Source organism: Cherax quadricarinatus, chromosome 36 (genome assembly GCF_038502225.1).
Source record: "Cherax quadricarinatus isolate ZL_2023a chromosome 36, ASM3850222v1, whole genome shotgun sequence".
Classification (NCBI taxonomy): domain Eukaryota; kingdom Metazoa; phylum Arthropoda; class Malacostraca; order Decapoda; family Parastacidae; genus Cherax; species Cherax quadricarinatus.
Window position 1 is genome coordinate 20,834,307 of NC_091327.1, and position 27,500 is coordinate 20,861,806.

Sequence of the window (27,500 nt, forward strand, 5' to 3'; positions counted from 1 at the left end):
GTAAGTAATGAGTGTACTATATGTGCATTTTACTTTATTGTTTTTAATGCCTAGTTCTACTGCTAACCAAATGGAAATAAGTCACATTGTCTGACTTTTTTGGGTTATCCCAGGTACTTTACACATATGCTGCTATGCATGATAATTTTTGTAACTTCATTTGTGTATATCTGAATAAACTTACTAACTTAATATATGTTAGTGTAAACTTGTTTTCTAGTATTTGTATGCATTTATAAGTGTTTCACTTTATGGCAGTTTCTGCTTTACGGCGGTAGCCTGGAACCTAATCTGCCGTATAAGTGGGGCCCTACTATATTGTCATTACAGAGCAGAAGTCCCTTTGGAAAATCATATAGCATTGAAACAGGACATTACATTTTGCTATATGATTTACGTTGAGATACTACGTCTATAAGTACTTGAACGTCAGTTCTTAGAGAATGTTTTGTAGGATAGTATCTGAAGGGCATAGTTTGGATTGTGTGGAGGTGAAAGCTTGGAAAGTTGATGGGCAATAACTTTTTTTAATAAAATTTAGAAAAGTTAATTTGGAAAGCAGTATAACCTAGTGGACTTAGTAGTGAATATCTGTTCTAACCATTTTATTTTGTGCTCAGGTATTGGTACCAAGAACTGATATTGGTGTGGTATCGGGTAAGCGGAAACGGGTGAAGCGGGAAGAGATGTCTGCTCAGCAGCAACAAGCTCAGCTCTTGGATATAAGTCTTGAAGATGCAGCAAACCCTCCCACAGTTGTCAAAGCTTTCAAGGTTAGTTAATTCAGAATGAAGTTTCTGAGTTAACTTTAGTGGCACCGAAGTACAGGTATCAGTAACTTTATGCACTAGCCGCATTCCCAGTCCATGGAAGCTATACTTAGCTTAATCAGGGAATCAGCACTTCTACATAATAAGAATTTTAATGTATTTTGGAACCTGCACCAGCCGCATGTGTTGAATGGACTGTATATCACGCAAACAAAAATACCAATAGTAATGGGACATCACATAGTGAGGAGGAGGTATGGAGGTAGTTCAGGAACTTTAAAGCAATAGAGCCTTTTTTGTGGAAGGAAGGAAGGAAGGGGTCTGTACCATCCCAGAAAGAATTGGAGGAAGTAAAAGAGTACTGGGGAGGTTTGAACATCCAGCAATCTTGTGTGAGGGTGTTATATAGTGAATGGAAAAGTGGCTTTTATAACTTGACATGGTGGTAGTGCAAGCACTGTAACCTTAATGAAGGGATTCAGGAAAACTAGTTAGCCAAATATGTATGCATGGTACAGTCGGATCGGATCGAGGACGACGAGAGCTGTCGTAAGATGGGAAGGAAGAAGGATATGGAAGGATGGAAATAACTGGAAATGTATGGGGAAGAGGAGGAATCAAGGCAAGTGGCCCAACCACTTTGGGACATGTGGTACAAAAGTACTGGAGACGTAGGTAGAGAGGATTGACTGATGTCATTGCTTGGCTCACTAGGAGAGGATGGCGAAGGCAGCGCATGGTACAGTACCATACCATGCTTCCCATCTATCTCCTCCAGTTTCTTTTCTTTTTATATTTCAAGGTGGAACAGGAGATGCTTGTGGCATCTGTAAATAAAGAAGAGAAAAAACAAGTAAATGTGTGAAAGATAATATTAGATTGATGTGAAGTCTGAATTTGATTTATGATTCTAAATGAGGAAGCTTGGATGAAAATCTAGGCATTGCATTGTTTGTATATTGTGATGTTTCTGTAATGCCTGTACTGTGTTATTCTGGCTTCACTTCCTCCACTAAACACGACATTATTAGATTCTGCTGTATTGATCATACACAAAAATTGTAAGAGGCAGTTTATATATGTATTAAAGGGTTAAAGAAATCTGTGATCTTCAAGTATTACTGGGAGCTAAAGCCAGAGTTGGAGGAAACGGGGGTGGGGGGAGGTCACACCAGGATACAACATACTGTGCCATTTTAATACGGTACAGTATTCTGTATTTTTTTTTTCTTGGTTATTATTGTGTCAACCATTTTCGTCTTAAGGGACAAGCTCAATTGATTATGTGCGAGTACAAAAATAATTGAAAATAGTGGAAATTAAGTTTTGTTGACAGAAAAATAGTTTAAGACTCTGGCAACATTTTGGTGAAAATCACATTTTAATACGACATTTCTAAAGCCAGTTATAGCTGTTTGAAACATATTATCTTAGGACGTGCAAGGTAAAAAAGTTCATGGCCGCGCAAAGTAATTTTTTTTATTTTATTTAATTTTCTCTCTATTTTTCTTTCTAATACACTATATTTAGCACTCAACATTATGTTCAGTGTGGGAGGGGCTTATTGCAGAGGTGGGAGGAGTTAAGAAGCAGCCAAGGACGATCATAATTGTTTGATCACCAGTTTGGGACTCCCAACAAAAGTCTTTATACTGATGCTATTATTACTAATACACTTTATCTGCTTATACTATTTATTCAGTAATGATATCAGACATAAGATACATAAGATAAAAGCATAATAATGACGGCCAAAAAAATAATGTGTGATATTATACCGGAGAGTCCAGTCACTGGAAACCTTCGTCTAGCCATGTTCCTGCTTATAAATATATGGTTTTCTCTATTGCCTTGCTGGTGTACTCAAAGAAAACGGTGTTTTAACACGGGAAACACTTAAGAAATCAGTTAGTGTGTAGAAAAAGCCGAAAATAGTACAATTTCGTGAATCTTACTTTGGAGATAATCGCATGCCTGCTTTTCTGCAGTTATCTCGAAAGTAAGATTTTGGCCTATTGCTTGCCATCCCTCCATTATTAATGATTAGATTGAAATGATTTTCACAGGGAACATAAAATAGTGTTTGATTTTCATGTGTAACAAAATTTGGAATACAGTGGACCCCCTCATAACGATCACCTCCCAATGCGACCAATTATGTAAGTGTATTTATGTAAGTGCGTTTGTACGTGTATGTTTGGGGGTCTGAAATGGACTAATCTACTTCACAATATTCCTTATGGGAACAAATTCAGTCAGTACTGGCACCTGAACATACTTCTGGAATGAAAAAATATCGTTAACCGGGGGTCCACTGTATCTCTAATATTTTTTATTTTGTGGGGGGGGGGTAAAAAGGCAGACATTTTGGCGAGTGTCAAAAGGGTACAAAATTTACTTTTTTTCAGCATGAAGATAGTTTATCTTACATTCATTGATTACACACGTAATTTGGGTTAGACGTATTCTATGAGCAGGGAGTGTCCGCAGCGCCACTAGTACCGCGAAACCGGAAGGACCGTCTGCCATATGTCAAAATAGTAATTTTTTTTTCTCTCAGTTGTTTGTTGGCCAATCTTATTAAAACTTTGTCACCTCATTCTAAATACACGCTTTTAAACGTACAAAAAAAAAATCGGACGACAAATAACGGAGAACCAAAATCAGCAATACCATGTCTCTTAAATGTATCTTTGGTATAAACACAGCGAGTTCTTGTTTGTCTGGTACAATGTTGGCATGTATTAAGGAGCAATTCTTTCTACATTTTGTGTATATATATATATATATATATTTTTTTTCTCAACAAGTCGGCCGTCTCCCACCAAAACAGGGTGACCCAAAAAAGAAAGAAAATCCCCAAAAAGAAAATACTTTCATCATCATTCAACACTTTCACCACACTCACACATTATCACTGTTTTTGCAGAGGTGCTCAGAATACAACAGTTTAGAAGCATACACATATAAAGATACACAACATATCCCTCCAAACTGCCAATATCCCAAACCCCTCCTTTAAAGTGCAGGCATTGTACTTCCCATTTCCAGGACTCAAGTCGGACTATATGAAAATAACCGGTTTCCCTGAACCCCTTCACTAAATATTACCCTGCTCACACTCCAACAGATCGTCAGGTCCCAAGTACCATTCGTCTCCATTCACTCCTATCTAACACGCTCACGCACGCTTGCTGGAAGTCCAAGCCCCTTGCCCACAAAACCTCCTTTACCCCCTCTCTCCAACCCTTTCGAGGACGTCCCCTACCCCTCCTTCCTTCCCCTATAGATTTATATGCTTTCCATGTCATTCTACTTTGATCCATTCTCTCTAAATGACCAAACCACCTCAACAACCCCTCTTCTGCCCTCTGACTAATACTTTTATGAGCTCCACACCCTTTCCTAATTTCCACACTCCGAATTTTCTGCATAATATTTACACCACACATTGCCCTTAAACAGGACATCTCCACTGCCTCCAACCGTCTCCTCGCTGCTGCATTTACCACCCAAGCTTCACACCCATATAAGAGTGTTGGTACTACTATACTTTCATACATTCCCTTCTTTGCCTCCATAGATAACGTTTTTTGACTCCACATATACCTCAACACACCACTCAACTTTTTTCCCTCATCAATTCTATGATTAACCTCATCCTTCATAAATCCATCCGCCGACACGTCAACTCCCAAGTATCTGAAAACATTCACTTCTTCCATACTCCTCCTCCCCAATTTGATATCCAATTTTTCTTTATCTAAATCATTTGATACCCTCATTTACCTTACTCTTTTCTATGTTCACTTTCAACTTTCTACCTTTACACACATTCCCAAACTCATCTACTAACCTTTGCAATTTTTCTTTAGAATCTCCCATAAGCACAGTATCATCAGCAAAAAGTAACTGTGTCAATTCCCATTTTGAATCTGATTCCCTAAAATTTAATCCCACCCCTCTCCCGAGCACCCTAGCATTTACTTCCTTTAGAACCCCATCTATAAATATATTAAACAACCATGGTGACATTACACATCCCTGTCTAAGACCTACTTTTACCGGGAAGTAGTCTGCCTCTCTTCTACACACCCTAACCTGAGCCTCACTATCCTCATAAAAACTCTTTACAGCATTTAATAACTTACCACCTATTCCATATACTTGCAACATCTGCCACATTGCTCCTCTATCCACTCTGTCATATCTTTTGTCCCCTTTCCCTTTATGTAAAGGGACTATACATGCTCTCCGCCAATCCCTAGGTACCTTCCCCTCTTTCATACATTTATTGAACAAAAGTACCAACCACTCCAACACTATATCCCCCCCTGCTTTTAACATTTCTGTCATGATCCCATCAGTTCCAGCTGCTTTACCCCCTTTCATTCTACATAATGCCTCACGTACCTCCCCCACACTTACATTCTGCTCTTCTTCACTCCTAAAAGATGGTATACATCCCTGACCAGTGCATGAAATTACTGCCTCTTTTTTCCTTAACATTTAAAAGTTCCTCAAAATATTCTCGCCATCTACCTAATACCTCCCTCTCCCCATCTACTAACTCCCCTACTCTGTTTTTAACTGACAAATCCATACTTTCCCTAGGCTTTCTTAACTTGTTTAACTCACTCCAAAATTTTTTCTTATTTTCATTAAAATTTCTTGACAGTGCCTCTCCCACTCTATCATCTGCTCTCCTTTTGCACTCTCTCACCACTCTCTTTACCTTTCTTTTACTTTCCATATACAGTGGACCCCCGCATAACGATGGCATCACATAGCGATTAATCCGCATACCGCTTGCTTTAATTGCAAAAATTTTGCCTCACATACTGCTTAAAAACCCGCTCACCGATTTTCGTCCGAGACGCGTCCAATGTGCGGCCTGAGCCACGCTCACATGTTCCGCCGGTGGCATTGTTTACCAGCCAGCCTCCGCGGTAACATCCAAGCATACAATCGGAATATTTCGTATTATTACAGTGTTTTCGGTGCTTTTTCTGGAAAATAAGTGACCATGGGCCCCAAGAAAGCTTCTAGTGCCAACCCTACAGCAATAAGGGTGAGAATTACAATAGAGATGAAGAAAAAGATCATTGATAAGTATGAAAGTGGAGTGCGTGTCTCCGAGCTGGCCAGGTTGTATAATAAACCCCAATCAACCATCGCTACTATTGGTGGTACAGCTGCTGCTGCTGCTGCACTGTCAGCTGCTGCTGCTGCTGTAGCATCGTCTGCTGCTGCTGCTGCTGTAGCATCGTCTGCTGCTGCTGTAACATCGTCTGTTGCTGCTGTACCACCGTCAGCTGCTGCTGCTGCTGTAGCATCGTCTGCTGCTGCTGTAGCATCGTCTGCTGCTGCTGCTGTAGCATCGTCTGCTGCTGCTGTAGCATCGTCTGCTGCTGCTGTAGCATTGTCTGCTGCTGCTGTAGCATCGTCTGCTGCTGCTGTACCACCGTCAGCTGCTGCTGCTGCTGTAGCATCGTCTGCTGCTGCTGTAGCATCGTCTGTTGCTGCTGTACCACCGTCAGCTGCTGCTGCTGCTGTAGCACCGTTGTTGGTGTGGCTTATTGAGAATACCAAGAAACAATTAACCCCAGAGGATTTGCCACCCAGGATAACCCAAAAAAGTCAGTGTCATCGAAGACTGTCTAACTTATTTCCATTGGGGTCCTTAATCTTGTCTCCCAGGATGCAACCCACACAAGTCGACTAACACCCAGGTGAACAGGGAAAAATGCCTGGAACTAGTGCTCATATTGGTGAATTTAAAGCCAGCAAAGGTTGGTTTGAGAGATTTAAGAATCGTAGTGGCATACACAGTGTGATAAGGCCTGTTCTGGAAGAAAATGCCAAACAGGACCTACAGTACTCAGGAGGAAAAGGCACTCCCAGGACACAGTGTCTCATCAGTCATTGCTGCATCTTCAATAAAGGTAAGTGTCATTTATTCTTCATTTAGTAGACTAGTACATGCACAATATATACTGTGCATGTACTACTCTACTATTGTGCATGTATCCTTCTCTTTGTGTGTAGGAAAATGTATATTTCATGTGGTAAAATTTTTTTTTTCATACTTTTGGGTGTCTTGCACGGATTAATTTTATTTCCATTATTTCTTATGGGGAAAATTCATTCACATACCAATTATTTCGCATAACAATTACCCCTCTTGCACGGATTAAAATCGTTATGCGGGGGTCCACTGTACTCTGCTCTTCTTATAACACTTCTTTGTAAAAACCTCTCATAAACTACCTTTTTCTCTTTTATCACATCCTTTACTTCATCATTCCACCAATCACTCCTCTTTCCTCCTGCCCCCACCCTCCTATAACCACAAACTTCTGCCCCACATTCTAATACTGCATTTTTTAAACTATTCCCACCCTCTTCATTCCCCCCTCTACTCATCTTTGCACTAGCCCACCTTTCTGCCAATAGTCGCTTATATCTCACCCGAACTTCCTCCTCCCTTAGTTTATACACTTTCACCTCCCTCTTGCTTGTTGTTGCCACCTTCCTCTTTTCCCATCTACCTCTTACTCTAACTGTAGCTACAACTAAATAATGATCTGATATATCAGTTGCCCCTCTATAAACATGTACATCCTGGAGCCTACCCATCAACCTTTTATCCACCAATACATAATCTAATAAACTACTCTCATTACGTGCTACATCATACCTTGTATATTTATTTATCCTCTTTTTCATAAAATATGTATTACTTATTACGAAATCTCTTTCTACACGTAGCTCAATTATAGGCTCCCCCATTTACATTTACCCCTGGCACGCCAAATTTACCTACTACTCCCTCCATAATATTTTTACCCACTTTTGCATTGAAATCCCCAACCACCATTACTCTCACACTTGATTCAAAACTCCCCATGCATTCACTCAACATTTCCCCAAATCTCTCTCTCTCCTCTACACTTCTCTCTTCTCCAGGTGCATACACGCTTGTTATAACCCACTTTTCACATCCAATCTTTATTTTACTCCACATAATCCTTGAATTAATACATTTATAGTCCCTCTTTTCCTGCCATAGCTTATCCTTCAGCATTATTGCTACTCCTTTATTTATATATTTATTTTATTTTATTTTATTATCACACTGGCCGATTCCCACCAAGGCAGGGTGGCCCGAAAAAGAAAAACTTTCACCATCATTTACTCCATCACTGTCTTGCCGGAAGGGTGCTTTACACTACAGTTTTTAAACTGCAACATTAACACCCCTCCTTCAGAGTGCAGGCACTGTACTTCCCATCTCCAGGACTCAAGTCCGGCCTGCCAGTTTCCCTGAACCCCTTCATAAATGTTACTTTGCTCACACTCCAACAGCACATCAAGTATTAAAAACCATTTGTCTCCATTCACTCCTATCAAACACGCTCACGCATGCCTGCTGGAAGTCCAAGCCCCTTGCACACAAAACCTCCTTTACCCCCTCCCTCCAACCTTTCCTAGGCCGACCCGTACCCTGTCTTCCTTCCACTACAGACTGATACACTCTTGAAGTCACTCTGTTTCGCTCCATTCTCTCTACATGTCTGAACCACCTCAACAACCCTTCCTCAGCCCTCTGGACAAGAGTTTTGGTAATCCCGCACCTCCTCCTAACTTCCAAACTACGAATTCTCTGCATTATATTCACACCACACATTGCCCTCAGACATGACATCTCCACTGCCTCCAGCCTTCTCCTCACTGCAACATTCATCACCCATGCTTCACACCCATATAAGAGTGTTGGTAAAACTATACTCTCATACATTACCCTCTTTGCCTCCAAGGACAAAGTTCTTTGCCTCCACAGACTCCAAAGTGCACCACTCACCCTTTTCCCCTCATCAATTCTATTATTCACCTCATCTTTCATAGACCCATCCGCTGACACGTCCACTCCCAAATATCTGAATACATTCACCTCCTCCATACTCTCTCCCTCCAATGTGATATCCAATCTTTTATCACCTAATCTTTTTGTTATCCTCATAACCTTACTCTTTCCTGTATTCACTTTTAATTTTCTTCTTTTGCACACCCTACCAAATTCATCCACCAATCTCTGCAACTTCTCTTCAGAATCTCCCAAGAGCACATTGTCATCAGCAAAGAGCAACTGTGACAACTCCCACTTTGTGTGATTCTTTATCTTTTAACTCCACGCCTCTTGCCAAGACCCTCGCATTTACTTCTCTTACAACCCCATCTATAAATATATTAAACAACCATGGTGACATAACACATCCTTGTCTAAGGCCTACTTTTACTGGGAAATAATTTCCCTCTTTCCTACATACTCTAACTTGAGCCTCACTATCCTTGTAAAAACTCTTCACTGCTTTCAGTAACCTACCTCCTACACCATACACCTGCAACATCTGCCACATTGCCCCCCTATGCACCCTGTCATATGCCTTTTCCAAATCCATAAATGCCACAAAGACCTCTTTAGCCTTATCTAAATACTGTTCACTTATATGTTTCACTGTAAACACCTGGTCCACACACCCCCTACCTTTCCTAAAGCCGCCTTGTTCATCTGCTATCCTATTCTCCGTCTTACTCTTAATTCTTTCAATAATAACTCTACCATACACTTTACCAGGTATACTCAACAGACTTATCCCCCTATAATTTTTGCACTCTCTTTTGTCCCCTTTGCCTTTATACAAAGGAACTATGCAGGCTCTCTGCCAATCCCTAGGTACCTTACCCTCTTCCATACATTTATTAAATAATTGCACCAACCACTCCAAAACTATATCCCCACCTGCTTTTAGCATTTCTATCTTTATTCCATCAATCCCAGCTGCCTTACCCCCTTTCATTCTACCTACTGCCTCACGAACTTCCCCCACACACACACAACTGGCTCTTCCTCACTCCTACAAGATGTTATTCCTCCTTGCCCTATACACGAAATCACAGCTTCCCTATCTTCATCAACATTTAACAATTCCTCAAAATATTCCCTCCATCTTCCCAATACCTCTAACTCTCCATTTAATAACTCTCCTCTCCTATTTTTAACTGACAAATCCATTTGTTCTCTAGGCTTCCTTAACTTATTAATCTCACTCCAAAACTTTTTCTTACTTTCAACAAAATGTGTTGATAACATCTCACCCACTCTCTCATTTGCTCTCTTATTACATTGCTTCACCACTCTCTTAACCTCTCTCTTTTTCTCCATATACTCTTCCCTCCTTGCATCACTTCTACTTTGTAAAAACTTCTCATATGCTAACTTTTTCTCCCTTACTACTCTCTTTACATCATCATTCCACCAATCGCTCCTCTTCCCTCCCGCACCCACTTTCCTGTAACCACAAACTTCTGTTGAACACACTAACACTGCATTTTTAAACCTACCCCATACCTCTTCGACCCCATTGCCTATGCTCTCATTAGCCCATCTATCCTCCAATAGCTGTTTATATCTTACCCTAACTGCCTCCTCTTTTAGTTTATAAACCTTCACCTCTCTCTTCCCTGATGCTTCTATTCTCCTTGTATCCCATCTACCTTTTACTCTCAGTGTAGCTACAACTAGAAAGTGAGCTGATATATCTGTGGCCACTCTATAAACATGTACATCCTGAAGTCTACTCAACAGTCTTTTATCTACCAATACATAATCCAACAAACTACTGTCATTTTGCCCCACATCATATCTTGTATACTTATTTATCCTCTTTTTCTTAAAATATGTATTACCTATAACTAAACCCCTTTCTATACAAAGTTCAATCAAAGGGCTCCCATTATCATTTACACCTGGCACCCCAAACTTACCTACCACACCCTCTCTAAAAGTTTCTCCTACTTCAGCATTCAGATCCCCTACCACAATTACTCTCTCACTTGGTTCAAAGGCTCCTATACATTCACTTAACATCTCCCAAAATCTTTCTCTCTCCTCTACATTCCTCTCTTCTCCAGGTGCATACACGCTTATTATGACCCACTTTTCACATCCAACCTTTACTTTAATCCACATAATTCTTGAATTTACACATTCATATTCTCTCTTCTCCTTCCATAACTGATCCTTCAACATTACTGCTACGCCTTCCTTTGCTCTAACTCTCTCAGATACTCCAGATTTAATCCCATTTATTTACCCCCACCGAAACTCCCCTATCCCCTTCAGCTTTGTTTCGCTTAGGGCCAGGACATCCAACTTCTTTTCATTCATAACATCAGCAATCATCTGTTTCTTGTCATCCGCACTACATCCACGCACATTCAAGCATCCCAGTTTTATAAAGTTTTTCTTCTTCTCTTTTTTAGTAAATGTCTACAGGAGAAGGGGTTACTAGCCCATTGCTCCCGGCATTTTAGTCGCCTCATACGACACGCATGGCTTACGGAGGAAAGATTCTTTTCCAGTTCCCCATGGACAATAGAAGAAATAAAGAAGAACAGGAGCTATTTAGAAAAAGGAGAAAAACCTAGATGTATGTATATATATATATGCATGTGTGTGTCTGTGAAGTGTGACCAAAGTGTAAGTAGGAGTAGCAAGATATCCCTGTTATCTAGCGTGTTTATGAGACAGAAAAAGAAACCAGCAATCCTACCATCATGCAAAACAGTTACAGGTTTCTGTTTCACAGTCATCTGACAGGACGGTAGTACTTCCCTGGGTGGTTGCTGTCTTCCAACCTACTACATATTTATTTATTTATTTTTTTTTTTTTTTGCTTTATCAAATGCATTTATTTTCAATGTACGTATGTTCATTGGGTATAGGTGCCGCGAGTTCTTGTATTTTTTTTTTTTTAACACATCGGTCGTCTCCCACCAAGACAGGGTGACCCAAAAAGAAAGAAAAAACTTTCATCATCATCATTCAACACTTTCACCATCACTCACACATAATCACTGCACAGGTGCTCAGATACGACAGGTCAGATGTCCCTCCAAACTGCCAATATCCCAAACCCCTCCTTTAAATGCAGGCATTGTACTTCCCATTTCCAGGACTCAAGTCCAGCTGACTGGTTTCCCTGAATTTTTATATTATTTATTATCACACTGGCCGATTCCCACCAAGGCAGGGTGGCCCGAAAAAGAAAAACTTTCACTATCATTCACTCCATCACTGTCTTGCCAGAAGGGTGCTTTACACTACAGTTTTTAAACTGCAACATTAACACCCCTCCTTCAGAGTGCAGGCACTGTACTTCCCATCTCCAGGACTCAAGTCCAGCCTGCCGGACTGAATCCCTTCACAAAATATTACCCTGCTCACACTCCAACAGCTCATCAGGTCCCAAAAATCATTTGTCTCCATTCGCTCCTATATAACATGCTCACGTACACTTGCTAGAAGTCCAAGCCCCTTGCCCACAAAACCTTCTTTACCCCCTCCCTCCAACCTTTTTGGGGCTGACCCCTACCCTGCCTTTCCTTCCCCTACAGATTTATATGCTCTCTAAGTCATTCTACTTTGTTCCATTCTCTCAAAATGACCAAACCATCTCACCAGCCCCTCTTCAGCCCTCTGATTAATACTTTTAGTAACTCCGCACCTCCTCCTAATTTCCACACAGCGAATTATCTGCATAATATTTACATCACACATTGCTCTTAGACAGGACATCTCCACTGCATCCAGCCACCTCCTTACTGCAGCATTTACAACCCATGCTTTCACACCCATATAATAAGAGTGTTGGTACCACTATACTCTCGTACATTCCCTTCTTTGCCTCCATGGATAACGTTTGTCTCCACAGATACTTCAACACACCACTCATCTTTTTTCCTTCATCATGCTGACAAGTCAACTCCCAAATATCAATTCTTCCATACTCCTCCTTCCAACATAATATCCAATTTTTATCTAAATCGTTTGATACCCTTATTACCTTACTCTTATCTATGTTCACTTTCAGCTTTCTACCTTTACACACCCTCCCAATCTTGTCTACTAACCTTTGTAGCTTTTCTCTGTAATCCCCCAAAAGCACAGTATCATCAGCAAAAAGTAACTGTCAACTCCCATTTCATATTTGATTCCCCATAATTTAATCCCACTCCTCTCCCCAACATCCTAGCATTTACTTCTTTTACAACCCCATCTATAAATATGTTAAACAACCATGGTGACATTACACATCCCTGTCTAAGACCTGCTTTTACTGGGAAGTAATCTTCCTCTCTCCTGTATACCCTAACCTGAGCCTCACTATCCTCATAACTCTTTACAGCATTTAGTAACTTATTACCTATTCCATACACTTGCAACTGCCACATTGCTCCCCTATCCACTCTATCATATGCCTTTTCTAAATCCATAAATGCAATGAAAACTTCCCTACCTTTATCTAAATACTGTTCACATATATGCTTCAATGTAAACACTTGATCTACACATCCCCTACCCACTCTAAAGCCTCCTTGCTCATCTGCAATCCTACTCTGTCTTACACTAATTATTTATCAGTAATAACTCTACCGTACACTTGTCCTGGTATACTCAGTAAACTTATTCCTCTATAATTTTTACAATCTCTTTTGTCCCCCTTCCCTTTATATAAAGGAACTATACACACACACTGCCGATCCCTAGGTATCTTCCCCTCTTTCATACATTTATTAAACAAAAATACCAACCACTCCAACACAATATCTCCCCCTGCTTTTAACATTTCTGCCGTGATCCTGTCAGTTCCAGCTGCTTTACCCCCTTCAATTCTACGTAATGCTTCACTCGCCTCCCCCACACTCACATCTTGCTCTTCTTCATTCCTAAAATATGTTATACCTCCCTGGCCAGTGCATGAAATTACTGCCTCCCTTTCTTCATCGACATTTAAAAGTTCCTCAAAATATTCCCGCCATCTACCCAATACCTCCAGCTCCCCATCTACTAACTCCCCTACTCTGTTTTTAACTGACAAATTTATTCGTTCCCTAGGCTTTCTTAACTTTTTTATCTTTATCCAAAAAATTTTCTTATTTTCAGCAAAATTTCTCTACAGTGCCTCTCCCATTCTATCATTTGCTCTCTCTTTGCACACACTAACCACTTTCTTCACCTTTCTTTTACTCTCCATATACTCTGGCCTTATGGCCTTAGTATATCATTTCTGCTCTGTAAAGACCTCTTATAAGCTACCTTTTTCTTATTGTTTTGGGATAATTCGTAAAGAAATTGACAATTTTATTTATATTTTTTTTTATTATCACACTGGCTGATTCCCACCAAGGCAGGGTGGCCCGAAAAAGAAAAACTTTCACCATCATTCACTCCATCACTATCTTGCCCTCCTTCAGAGTGCAGGCACTGTACTTCCCATCTCCAGGACTCAAGTCCGGCCTGCCGGTTTCCCTGAACCCCTTCATAAATGTTACTTTGCTCACACTCCAACAGCACGTCAAGTATTAAAAACCATTTGTCTCCATTCACTCCTATCAAACACGCTCACGCATGCCTGCTGGAAGTCCAAGCCCCTCGCACACAAAACCTCCTTTACCCCCTCCCTCCAACCTTTCCTAGGCCGACCCCTACCCCGCCTTCCTTCCACTACAGACTGATACACTCTTGAAGTCATTCTGTTTCGCTCCATTCTCTCTACATGTCCGAACCACCTCAACAACCCTTCCTCAGCCCTCTGGACAACAGTTATTCGCAATATTCGCATGTATTAAGAGTCGGGTAATCAATCTCGGCTACATCCAATTCGGCCCCACCAGGGCCATGTGAGGTAAGTTAGATTGTAGTAAAAGCTTGCCTAGTACAATATTAATATAAAATTGATTGGCAAATTTGGCGTGTGTGTGTTTTTGTATGTACTTGTGTGTATTTTGTGTGTGTGTGTGTGTGTGTGTGTGTGTGTTTAGGAGGACATTACCCAGTCCAGTTTTCTATACAGTACTTAATTCCTAACACAAGGGCATTTTATATTGGTGGAGTAGTTTGAGCAGTTGAAGAACCCAGCAGCCTTCCCTTACCCCTTCCGTTTTCAGTTTTTTCTATATAACAAAATTTCAACTTTGTCAGAATTTACTATAACTTGTAGTAAATATTCACAATCCAAATCATGGGTATGATTTGGATTGTGAATAATTGTATATACTAGTGTTATCGTAATATCTGTAATGTTACAGTAAATTAGTAGCATTAGCAGCAATTTATTATTATTAGTATATATTTAGTTTTTTTGGCTTTCAACAGGAATGTGAAGAGCGAGAGTTGGGAGCCATGAGAGCACTCAGAGCCCACAATCGCAATAAACGTGATGGTGATAACCCACAAGAAGGAGCAACCTTCTGTCTATGCCATAAGCCCCCACAGCCCAATATGCTCACCTGCTCTTTGTGTCTTGACCTGTTTCACAGTATGTATACTACTACTTTCTTTTTAAAGTTTTAAACATTAACCTAACAATGCTAATGTTATTCTTTATAGTAATTTAGTAACTATTTGCTATTCTTGTTTTTCATGCTGATTCCTGTGATACAGCAGTTTACTTTTAACCTGTAAACGGTCCAAACGTATATATACGTTTTTTCAACATTTGAAAGTATGTAAAAAAAGTAGATTTTGTTTTTTTTTACATTTGAAAATGTGTAAAAAAAACTTTGATCTACTTTTTTTTGTTATATTTGAAAATATGTAAAAAAACAAATGTAGATCTACTTTTGGAGCATTATACATGTGAACGTAGATCTGCTTGGACCGTTTACGGGTTAATGGCATTGCCTTATCATTTTAGTTCCCCCAGTTTTTCTTTGTATAGATGTTTTATTATACCCCAAGTCTTTTTACCAGTATCAGTGGCATTGGAGATGTGTCTGTTGCAATGTGTGGTGTAAATATTATGCAGAGAATTCGTACTGTGGAAATTAGGAGGAAGTATGGAGTTAAAAGTATTAGTCAGAGGGCTGAAGAAGAGGTGTTGAGGTGGTTTGGTCATTTAGAGAGGATGGAACAAAGTAGAATGACTTGGAGAGCATATAAATCTGTAGTGGAAGGAAGGTAGGATAGGGGTTGTTCTAGGAAAGGTTGGAGGGAGGGAATAAAGGAGGTTTTGTGGGCGAGGGATTTGGACTTCCAGCAAGCATGCATGAGCATGTTAGTGAATGGAGACAAATGGTTTTTGGGACCCGACGAGCTGTTGGAGTATGAGCAGGGTAATATTTTTTGAAGGGATTTAGGGAAGCCAGTTAGCAGGACTTGAGTCCTGGAGGTGGGAAGTACAACGCTTGCACTTTAAAGGAGGGGTTTGGGGTATTGGCTGGAGTGACTTCTAAACTGTCATATCAGAGTGCCTCTGCAAAGACAGTGATTATGTATGAATGATGGTGAAAGTGTTGAACGATGATGAAAGTTTTTTCTTTCTTTATTGAGTCACCCTGCCTCAGTGGAAAACAGCCAGTGTGGTGTTACAAAAAAAATTTTGCCTTGCTCACAGTCCAACACTAACTCCACACTACTTTCTAATTTCTAAGTAATATATCCTATATATAGATAAAAGGTAAGTTTTCTAGACATCCTTTGATATTCTCTTTCAGTTCAGTGAATTCCTCTGCCATTGCTGAATGTGATTTGTATATGAGGATAATTGCAAGTGTTTTTTTTTTCTGCTTTATTCCATGTACTGTACTTGACCATATCATTAGTTGATTATAATTATTTGGACTTAAGGTTTGAAGGTGGGAAGGACATTGTCTGCATTTAGAAACTTGGGTTGAGATTTTTGCACTCATCTGATCAACATTGAATCATAATGATTACTCTGATAAAAGACAGAATATCAAATAATGACATTTCCCAAGCACTAGTTTATCTCGACTGATTTAGCACTTCAAATAAATGCCTGGATCTCTTCATATTTATAAGATACACTGATGGTACAAGGATATGATTGGTGTAAAATAAACAAGAACAGGTTAGAGATTTAGTACTAATATACAGGTGAAAGTGCTGGATGATGAAAGTTTTTTGTTTCTTTTTGTTTTGTTTTATCATTTTTAGGTCACCTTGCCTTAGTAGGAAACGACAGATGTGGTAAAAAAAAAATATAGGGGTACACTTGTAAATAGTGCATTTCCTCTTGTTCCATCTTGGTTATGTATTTCATCTGGTTTCATTTGGAATACAAGATGGAACAAGCAGTACCTCTCTGAACTTCAACACTGAGGCATTGGAATATTTCTTCTATATATATTAGGTTTTAGTCTGTTGCACCATTTTTACCTTTAAACGTGTTGCAGGTGCATGTGTACCATCTTCACATCGTACTAAAGTTAAATTGAGCAGTGAAGGTCGATTTTTGTGCCCATCTTGTGAACGTTCTCGGCGTCCACGTCTTGAGACGATCCTCGCTCTTCTTGTTGCCCTCCAGAAGTTGCCACTAAGGTGAGTCACTTGTGTTTATGGGACTTCCATATAGTGAGCTGTTTTTTAATCAAATGATTTGTTTTACATCAATAAATTATTCTCTCTAATGCAGGTATATTCTATTTGTTCACCCCTTGAAATATTAAAAAAAAAAAATATCATAACCCTTTGATTCAATGCTGCTAATGGCCCAACAGCCTATATGTATATGGAAACTTGAAAAATATAATGCTAAATTTGTATTATAGAATTCCTGTATTTTCAGACTACCAGAAGCTGAAGCACTACAATGCTTAACAGAGCGAGCCATGTCTTGGCAGGACAGAACTCGGCAACTTATGAAGACTGAAGAATTGACAGCTGCCTTGGGGAAGTTGTCCGTGTTTTCACAAAAGCTCATCGAAGCTCATGCCAAACAGCATAAACCAGTCTCGCCTGACATACAGGATGTAAGAATCTTAACAAGTGTTATACTTTTTTTCTTTTCACTTTTATACCTATAATTTTTAAAGACCTAGGTAGTAGGTTGGTAGATACCAACCGCCCAGGGAGGTACTACCATCCTGCCAAGTGAGTGTACAACGGAAGCCTGTAATTGTTTTACATGATGGTAGGATTGCTGGTGTCTTTTCTGTCTCATAAACATGCAAGATTTCAGGTACGTCTTGTTACTTCTACTGACACCTAGGTAACACTACACATGCATGTACGAGCATATATATACACACTCCTCTGGGTTTTCTTCTATTTTCTTACTAGTTCTTGTTGTTATTTCTTCTTGTCTCCATGGGGAAGTGGAACAGAATTCTTCCTTCGTAAGCCATGCGTGTTGTAAGAGTCGACTAAAATGCTGGGAGCAAGGGGCTAGTAACCCCTTCTCCTGTATGCATTACTAAAGTTAAGAAGAGAAACTTTTCTTTTTTTTTTAGGGGGGGGGACCCTTCCTCAGTGGGAGATGGCCAGTTTGTTGAAAGAAAAAGAAAATTTTTGAAGACTCAAAAATCTTGCCAAAACAGTGACACGAGTCCGGTAGGCAGTTAGAAAGACCACAGTAACAGACTGGTAAATGAAGAGGAGAATGCATAATATTCTATTCATGCTATGCATAAATGATTATGGTGGCATACGGGAAGAATGTATATAATGTGTATAACTTTCAAGCTACCATCCTAAATTTACACTCCACTCCCACTTCTTCATAGAAATATTTCTAAACTCGTAGGTGTCACAGGTTTTGACCACCACTGGTCAAAATTTCTGTACATACAGTACTTCTAATTTGTTGACAGTTTGTAGCCTTGCTATTTACTTTTAAGGTTTTAGGTACTGTGCCTCTAAAAGAAATCATTGACAATAGAAATTTCCAGTTTTACTATTAGACATTCACCCCCCCTCCCCTCTCCCCTCCCCAAGAAAAAATCATTAATAAAAGAAGAGAACTGTGGAGTGGTCTTCCTTTGCCTTTTAGTACCTGGCTTTCTCTTGGGAAGTTCATGAGGAGGGAGATAGGCAGTCATATTCTTCATCCTCTGCCCTGCCACTTCAGATTGTCCAGCTTGCCAGGCTATTTCACAATTATGCCTTCTTGCCTGGGCCAAGAGATAAGCCCTCTCTTCTGTACTGAACTTAAAAGGCCCCATTATAATTACTGGTAACCAAATTATAAGCAATCAATCCAGAAGAACAGTCTAAAATGGAGGTCAAGCTTATAGCCACTCTTAAGGTAACCGAGAGTGCGTAATTGAAGTATTCTTTGTTACGTGTAAGCTGCTTGACTTATGACGAGTCTCAGTAATATTGCTCACAGGCTATCTAGTGCATTAGAAATGATGAAACTTAAATTGTCAATTTCTTTTGCATTCTTGGCTCCACAGTTTATTTTGCGGGTCTGGTATAGTTGGCAGTTGTGTAGCCCTTCCTACACTTATTCATTTAGTGTTGGATTAATATCACCCATATTTGTATGATAGTGTCATTTAAATGTAGCCATTATTACTTATGAAATCGTAATAACACGATTGCAAGCAAACAGTAGAATGTGTGGGGTTTGAACCCATAGTGAGTGAGTCGTGAAACTCCAGGCCCGTGCATAAGCCACTGGGCCAGCTGGCTACAGTCAGATTCATCCAACTAGGTATATTTATACATCATAGGAAGATTAGCATGGACCACTACTGTGACCACAAATGCAAGTTTTTACAGATGAATCTCCTGCCAGTGTGGCTGTGGCGAACTCTAGCTCAAGTTCCCTCAAAGCCATCATCATGACTCACAGGAGATTCATCTGTAAAAACTTTGTGGTCACAGTGGGGCCCATGCAAACCTCCCTGGGGTGAATCTTATTGTAGCCAGCTGGCCCAGTGGTTTATGCAATAGCCTGAGTTTTATGACTCACTCATCATGGTTTCAAACCCCACCCATTCCATGGCTTATTTAGTTGCCATTTTTCCTGGTCCAAGGAATTCAGTAGGTATATAATATTAAAAGGCATTAACTCGAACAATTACCAAGCAAAATATCTGGTCTATATTGAAAGCAAAAGTGTTCTATATAAATAAGTCATTAAATTTAAAATATAACTAAGGAACATAAACCTAAGAGTGTTAAAATATATGACTTAAGGCAAATTTACGTATTATTACATAAAGTGAATAGTTTTTGTGAACAATAGTAGGTTGGTAGACAGCAACCACCCAGGGGGGGTACTACCGTCCTGCCAAGTGAGTGTGAAACGAAAGCCTGTAATTGTTTTACATGATGGTAGGATTGCTGGTGTCCATTTTTCTGTCTCATAAATATGCAAGGTTTCAGGTACGTCTTGCTACTTCTACTTATGTCACACTACACATACATGTACAAGCATATATATATACACACATCCCTCTGGGTTTTCTTCTATTTTCTTTCTAGTTCTTATTCTTGTTTATTTCCTCTTATCTCCATGGGGAAGTGGAATAGAATTCTTCCTCCGTAAGCCATGCGTGTTGTAAGAGGCGACTAAAATGCCGGGAGCAAGGGGCTAGTAACCTCTTCTCCTGTATATATTACTAAATGTAAAAGGAGAAACTTTCGTTTTTCCTTTTGAGCCACCCTGCCTTGGTGGGATACGGCCGGTGTGTTGAAAGAAGAAGAAGTAGGTTGGTAGACAGCAACCACCCAGGAAGGGTACTACTGTCCTACCAAGTGAGTGTGAAACAAAAGCCTGTAATTGTTTTACATGCTGGTAGGATTGCTGGAGTCTTTTGCCTGTCTCATAAATATGCAAGATTACAGGTAGGTCTTGCTACTTCTAGTTACACTTAGGTCACACTACACATACATGTACATGTTTATTTATACACACTCATCTGAGTTTTCTTTGATTTTATCTTAATAGTTCCATGGGGAAGTGGAATAAGAATCTTTCCTCCGTAAGCCATGCGTGTTGTAAAAGTCAACTAAAATGCCAGGAACAATGGGCTAGTAACCCCTTTTCCCGTAATAATTACTAAAAAGATTAAGAAGAAGAAAATTGTCAAAGTGGGAAGTCTGAATGTGCGTGGTTATTGTGCAAATGATAAAAAAGAGATGATTGTGGATGTTATGAATGAGAAGAAGCTGAATGTCTTGGCTTTAAGTGAAACAAAGCTGAAGGGGGTGGGAGAGTTTCAGTGGAGAGGAATAAATGGGATTAGGTCAGGGGTTTCAAATAGAGCTAAAGAAGGAGTAGCAATAATGTTGAAGGATAAGTTATGGCAGGAAAAGAGGTATTATAAATGTATTAATTCAAGGATTATGTGGAGCAAAATGAAGGTTGGATGTGAAAAGTGGGAAAAGAGGGGAGAAGTGTAGAGGGGAGAGAGAGGTATTTTGGGAAATGTTGAGTGAATGCATGGGGAGTTTTGAACCAAGTGTGAGAGTAATTGTGGTTGGGGATTTCAATGCTAAAGTGGGCAAAAATGTTGTGCAGGGAGTAGTAGGTAAATTTGGGGTGCCAGGGGTAAATGAAAATGGGGAGCCTTTAATTGAGCTGTGTGTAGAAAGGGGTTTGGTAATAAGTAACATATTTTATGAAGAGGATAAATAAATATACAAGGTATGATATAGCACGTAATGAAAGTACACCTACCATCCGACTTACGACCGAGTTCGGTTCCGAGAAACCGGTCGTAAGTCGAAATGATCGTAAGTCGAACTTTACTACTGAATATCAACAAAACATTTTATTGTTTTATTTTGGTATTTCATGTTTTACTTTACTTTTTATGTTGTTAGTACTGTATTTTATACTGTAAGGTTTAGGATAAACACTGTGTACAACACAAATAGTTGTTTATTTCCCAAAAATTTGGCATAAAAAACACGGTCATAAGTCGAGTGGTCGTAAGTCGAGCAGGTCGTAAGTCAGATGGTAGGTGTAGTTTGTTAGATTATGTATTGGTGGATAAAAGGTTGATGGGTAGGCTCCGGGATGTACACGTTTATAGAGGGCAACTGATATATCGGATCATTATTTAGTTGTAGCTTCAGTTAGAGTAAGGGGTAGATGGGAAAAGAGGAAGGTGGCAACAACAAGCAAGAGGGAGGTGAAAGTGCATAAACTAAGGGAGGAGGACGTTCGGGTGAGATACAAGCAACTATTGGCAGAAAGGTGGGCTGGTGCAAGTATGAGTAGTGGGGGGGTTGAAGAGGGTTGGAATAGTTTTAAAAATGTAGTATTAGAATGTGGGGCAGAAGTTCGTGGTTATAGGAGGGTGGGTGCAGGAGGAAAGAAGAGTGATTGGTGGAATGATGAAGTAAAGGGTGTGATAAAAGTGAAAAAGTTAGCTTATGAGAGGTTTTTACAAAGCAGAAGTGTTATAAGAAGAGTATATGGAGAGTAAAAGAAAGGTAAAGAGAGTGGTGAGAGAGTGTGCAAAAGGAGAGCAGATGATAGAGTGGGAGAGGCACTGTCAAGAAATTTTAATGAAAATAAGAAAAATTTTTGGAGTGAGTTAAACAAGTTAAGGAAGCCTAGTGAACGAATGGATTTGTCAGTTAAAAGCAGAGTAGGGGAGTTAGTAGATGGGGAGATGGAGGTTTTGGGTAGATGGCGAGAATATTTTGAGGAACTTTTAAATGTTGACGAAGGAAGGGAAGCGGTAATTTCATGCACTGGCCAGGGAGGTATACCATCTTTTATTGTGAAGAAGAACAGGATGTGAGTGTGGGGGAGGTGGGTGAGGCATTACGTAGAATGAAAGGGGGTAAAGCAGCTGGAACTGATGGGATCATGACAGAAATGTTAACCCTTTCAAGGTCTCCAGGCCCTCTCCGAGACTTGTTCTCAGGGTCCCCAAATTTTAAAAAAAAAAATATTTTTTCTTTTGAAAAGATAGAGAATCTTTTCCTGATCATAATGACACCAAAAGTATGAAATTTTATGGAAAACTTAGGGAATTATGCTCTCGCGAAGTTAGCGGTCTCGATGATGATTACACATCGGCAATTTTGCCCACTTTGAGCCCTATTTTCGGCCAATTCCAGTGTACTAGTCGACAGAAATCATAACTATTTTGCTAGAACTTCATTTTTTGTATCGAGTGAGTACAAGAAACCACCCATTTACCAATTTCAACTATACAATAAAGTGGTCAGAATTTAGCAATTTTGCCAATTTCACATAAATTTCAAAAGATGCCAATTTCCAAATAGGGTCCAGAATAAACAAGAAAGATATTCCTGGCACTAAAATAACAAGTTCTCTGTTCGATAGTCACATCCCCAGGCCCCTCTTGTATTTCTTAGGCTTTCCAATTTGAATTTTTATTCTTACAAAAAATAGAAGATTTACTGTTATGCAGACTACTGCATTAGTGTAGAAATGGTATAAATAATATCAGCACACTTGTGAAAGAATATTAGACTCACCAGTTGACGTGTATTAGACGCTTGGCATGATTTGTTTACTTTTGAACTTTGGTAAAAATCGAACATTTCTGCTACTTTGAACTCAATTTCAAGGTACTTTTCATTGTAAAACCAGTCAAAATCATCTCAATTTCTGTAATATGTCTTCCATTCTGTAAAATGAGACCAGGTCAAAGTTTTTTTTTTCTCATTACTCACTGTGTGCTGCAGGATTTTTTTATACTGTGCACACTGACCATATAGACCCATTCTTTCATATGTAGGCCTACCATCTTTCTCTCACTAGATTTGAGGGTGCTAGAATTTAGGCGTACTAGTACGTCAAAAACCATGGGGCGTAAGCCATACTAGTACGGCCAAAACCCTGAAAGGGTTAAAAGCAGGGGGGGAATATAGTGTTCGAGTGGTTGGTACTTTTGTTTAATAAATGTATGAAAGAGGGGAAGGTACCTATGGATTGGCGGAGAGCATATATAGTCTCTTTATATAAAGTGTACAGTAGGGTTATAATTGAAAAAAATTAGAGGTAAGACAGAATGTAGGATTGCGGATGAGCAAGGAATTTTCAGAGTGGGTAGGGGATGTGTAGGTCAAGTGTTTACATTGAAGCATATATGTGAACAGTATTTAGATAAAGGTAGGGAAGTTTTTATTGCATTTATGGATTTAGAAAAGGCATATGATAGAGTGGATAGGGAAGCAATGTGGCAGATGTTGCAAGTATATGGAATAGGTGGTAAGTTACTAAATGCTGTAAAGAGTTTTTATGAGGATAGTGAGGCTCAGGTTAGGATGTGTAGAGGAGAGGGAGACTATTTCTCGGTAAAAGTAGGTCTTAGACAGGGATGTTTAATGTCACCATGGTTGTTTAATATATTTATAGATGGGGTTGTAAAAGAAGTAAATGCTAGGGTGTTCGGGAGAGGGGTGGGATTAAATTATGGGGAATTAAATACAAAATGGGAAGTGACACAGTTACTTTTTGCTGATGATACTGTGCTTATGGGAGATTCTAAAGAAAAATTGCTAAGGTTAGTGGATGAATTATCTGAGTGTGTGTAAAGGTAGAAAGTTGAAAGTGAACATAGAAAAGAGTAAGGTGATGAGGGTATCAAATGATGTAGATAAAGAAAAATTGGATATCAAATTGGGGAGGAGGAGTATGGAAGAAGTGAATGTTTTCAGATACTTGGGACTTGACGTGTTGGTGGATGGATTTATGAAGGATGAGGTTAATCATAGAATTGATGAGGGAAAAAAGGTGAGTGGTGCGTTGAGGTATATGTGGAGACAAAAAACGTTACCTATGGAGGCAAAGAAGGGAATGTATGAAAGTATAGTAGTACCAACACTCTTATATGGGTGTGAAGCTTGGGTTGTGAATGCAGCAGTGGGGAGGTGGTTGGAGGCAGTGGAGATGTCCTGTCTAAGGGCAATGTGTGTTGTAAATATTATACAGAAAATTCGGAGTGTGGAAATTAGGAGAAGGTGTGGAGTTACTAAAAGTATTAGTCAGAGGGCTGAAGAGGGGTTGTTGAGGTGGTTTGGTAATTTAGAGAGAATGGATCAAAGTAGAATGACATGGAGAGCATTTAAATCTGTAAGGGAAGGAAGGTGGGATAGGAGTCGTCCTCGAAAAGGTTGGAAGGAAGGGGTAAGTTAGGTTTTGTGGGCAAGGGGCTTGGACTTCCAGCAGGCGTGCATGAGCGTTTTCGATAGGAGTGAGTGGAAACGAATGGTATTTGGGACCTGACGATCTGTTGGAGTGTGAGCAGGGTAATATTTAGTGAAGGGATTCAGGGAAACCGGTTATTTTTGTATAGCCAGACTTGAGTCCTGGAAATGGGAAGTACAACCCCTGCACTCTAAAGGAGGGGTTTCGGGATATTAGCAGTTTGGAGGGATATGTTGTGTATCTTTATACGTATATGCTTCTAAACTGTTGTGTTCTGAGCACCTCTGCAAAAACAGTGATTATGTGTGAGTGAGGTGAAAGTGTTGAATGATGATGAAAGTATTTTCTTTTTTGGGAATTTTCTTTCTTTTTGGGTCACCCTGCCTTGGTGGGAGACGGCCGACTTGTTAAATAAAAAAATATGGAGCTGTTTAGTTAAAACCTCATTTTAGCAATGTATAGCAATTCAGAGATGATGAGGTCCAAATTATAGTATAATTTTTAACTTTATACAGTGCTAATGTTTGACACTTGTTATATTCTTAGTTAGGTATTGGTATGTGATGGCATTTGACTGAAAATGTGGAAATATACAGTTCTTCTACATTAGTGTTTATGTGGCAGTAGTGAAGGTGGGAGTATAACACTTGACTAATATTTTTGGCTAGTATTGCAAAGTTTTACCATTTAAGAGTCTTAAAACATTTTCTAAAAAAAATTCTTAATAATAGCATCATGCCATTTAATATAGTTTTCTTTTCAGGAAAAAATGGAAGTAGATGAATCAACAAATGATGATTCATTGTTAAGTGAAGATGGAGAAAAAGAGAAAGAAAATAAGGCAGAGGGTGAATCAAGGGTAGATATAGATAGAGAGGGTAACAAAAAATCTGAAGAAGGAAGTTGGGAGCATGCTTATTCAAGTAACAAACAAATGAGGGAAAAGAAGACCGAAGCTGACAAAGCCCGATGGAGCCGTCTTGTCGCTGCCCTAATAGAAGACGATGATGCGCCTTTGATATCCCTTTCAACAAGCACTATGTCACAAGTACAAGACCTTTTAGTTGAAGGGGAGCTATTAGAAGTTAGTCTTGATGAAACAACCCATTTATGGAGAGTTTTGCAGGCTGCCAACAATCCTCCTGCTATGTTGGAAGATACACTTTTGTCTTTGAACTCTTCCAGTAATAGCAGTGAAGAAAGCAAAGCCAAAAAGACAGCGGCTAAGAAGCGAAAATCTCAAGGTGAAGGACTAGACGATATTCAGCCTAAGTCTCCACAAAAATCTCCTTTGAAGAAAACAAAAATGACAAAACTATGTTCTACTCCTATTGAAGGAAGGACAGCAAAAGGAGTGGTAAAGAAGAAACTTAACCTTGCCAAATGTGGGGAAAAGAAAAAAAGGGAAGGAGGCCCAAATAAAGATGGCCCCAGGAAGAAGAACATGGGTCTTGGAAAAAAGAAAAAGATGCATTCTGCCTCATCAAACAGTATGCAGAGTGAGGATGATGATGATGATGATGACATTGATGAGGCATGTGCTGCAAGCAAATGCCATCATCCAGCTGGACAGAATGTTGATTGGGTTCAGTGTGATGGGTGTGAGGGCTGGTTCCACTACATTTGTGTTGGACTTAAGGCAGGCGACGTTCATGAAGATGAGGATTACATGTGCTTGAAGTGTGCCACCAAACAGCCTCCTTCCAAGGTAGGAGGTGATGAAATCACATTCTAAAGGTCAAACATGATTATTGGATAATTTTGCTATAACCTTTTTAAGTAATTACCTTAATTTTCATTAATGCCAAAAATGTTTGCCTTTATTTTTGGGGTCCTTGTTTTTTATAGTAGTAAGTGTACCTTGGTCTAGGTTTCTCTGGTGTTAATTACAATGTGCACTCTACCACACACAGTGATTTGTGTTATAGAGCAATCAAAGTATTTGCTTACGGTAATCTTCATTATGGAGCAAAGCACTTGAAGCATAAATCATGGACTATAGTGGAAGAAAAATATAATGGAAGAGCTTGAAATTTAAAGGAAAGTTGTAGGTAGTAAGATTTTTGGGAAACTGATGTAACATTAACTTGCAGCCAGGGGAGTTGACGGAAGAAGAAAGTGTGGACATCCTCCTCAGCCTAGCTACAAGCTTGCCACCCAAGGAGTCTCCTTCACAGAAGTAATGTGTGCTACTGTCATACTGGAAATGTAAATGCTAGGGTGCATTCAGGCTTCAGACTCGTGCTGGCGTGTGAGCTTGTGTCCCCTTGAAATATTGATTGTGAAAGGAGAATAATCAATATATAAAATATTTATATTGGGATTTTATTAGCTTCTAATGAAGCTAAATATCCTAGTAATATACGAGTGCTATTTATGGCAAAATTTGCTATTAAAACAGCTGAACTACAGCTTAGATTTGAAATAAGCAGATGACTGATGTACAAGTGTTAGAATTTATCTGCTGTGTTTATAAAGCAGAAAAGCATTTTGTAACTGGTGGATAATCTTTGCTTATATTAGAATTATGATACCTGTTAGGGTCTTTTGTTTCAAAACCAATGCATACTAAATGTTTTCAGCAGCTAGTTTGATATATGTGAAACTCCAATTTTGTAAACTCGACAAGAGCTACCAGGTACTTCACCTTTTTATTTAGAGCTGGAGATTACACTCCAGTATCAGTATTTGTTAACAGTATGCCAGGCCAAATATTATATATAGGTAGATCTGATAAAATGTGTTGTCACTTCAAATTTGATCAAGAATTTGCAGT

The 27,500-nt window shown here is 39.5% G+C and overlaps 1 protein-coding gene across 4 annotated transcripts in view; it reads left to right on the forward strand.

The window, feature by feature from the left end:
- Nucleotides 1-27,500, forward strand: part of Kdm5 (Lysine demethylase 5) — a 121,956-nt gene that overhangs the window by 93,481 nt on the left and 975 nt on the right. For all 4 annotated transcript variants that reach the window (XM_070091545.1, XM_070091547.1, XM_070091546.1 and 1 more), the window contains 6 exons: nt 621-773; nt 14,992-15,154; nt 17,034-17,178; nt 17,426-17,609; nt 25,488-26,432; nt 26,818-27,500. The exon at nt 26,818-27,500 is cut by the window's right edge and continues 975 nt beyond it. In XM_070091545.1, the coding sequence (XP_069947646.1) occupies nt 621-773; nt 14,992-15,154; nt 17,034-17,178; nt 17,426-17,609; nt 25,488-26,432; nt 26,818-26,907 (1,680 nt within the window). In that variant the 3' untranslated portion in view covers nt 26,908-27,500. The remainder of the gene's footprint in view (nt 1-620; nt 774-14,991; nt 15,155-17,033; nt 17,179-17,425; nt 17,610-25,487; nt 26,433-26,817) is intronic.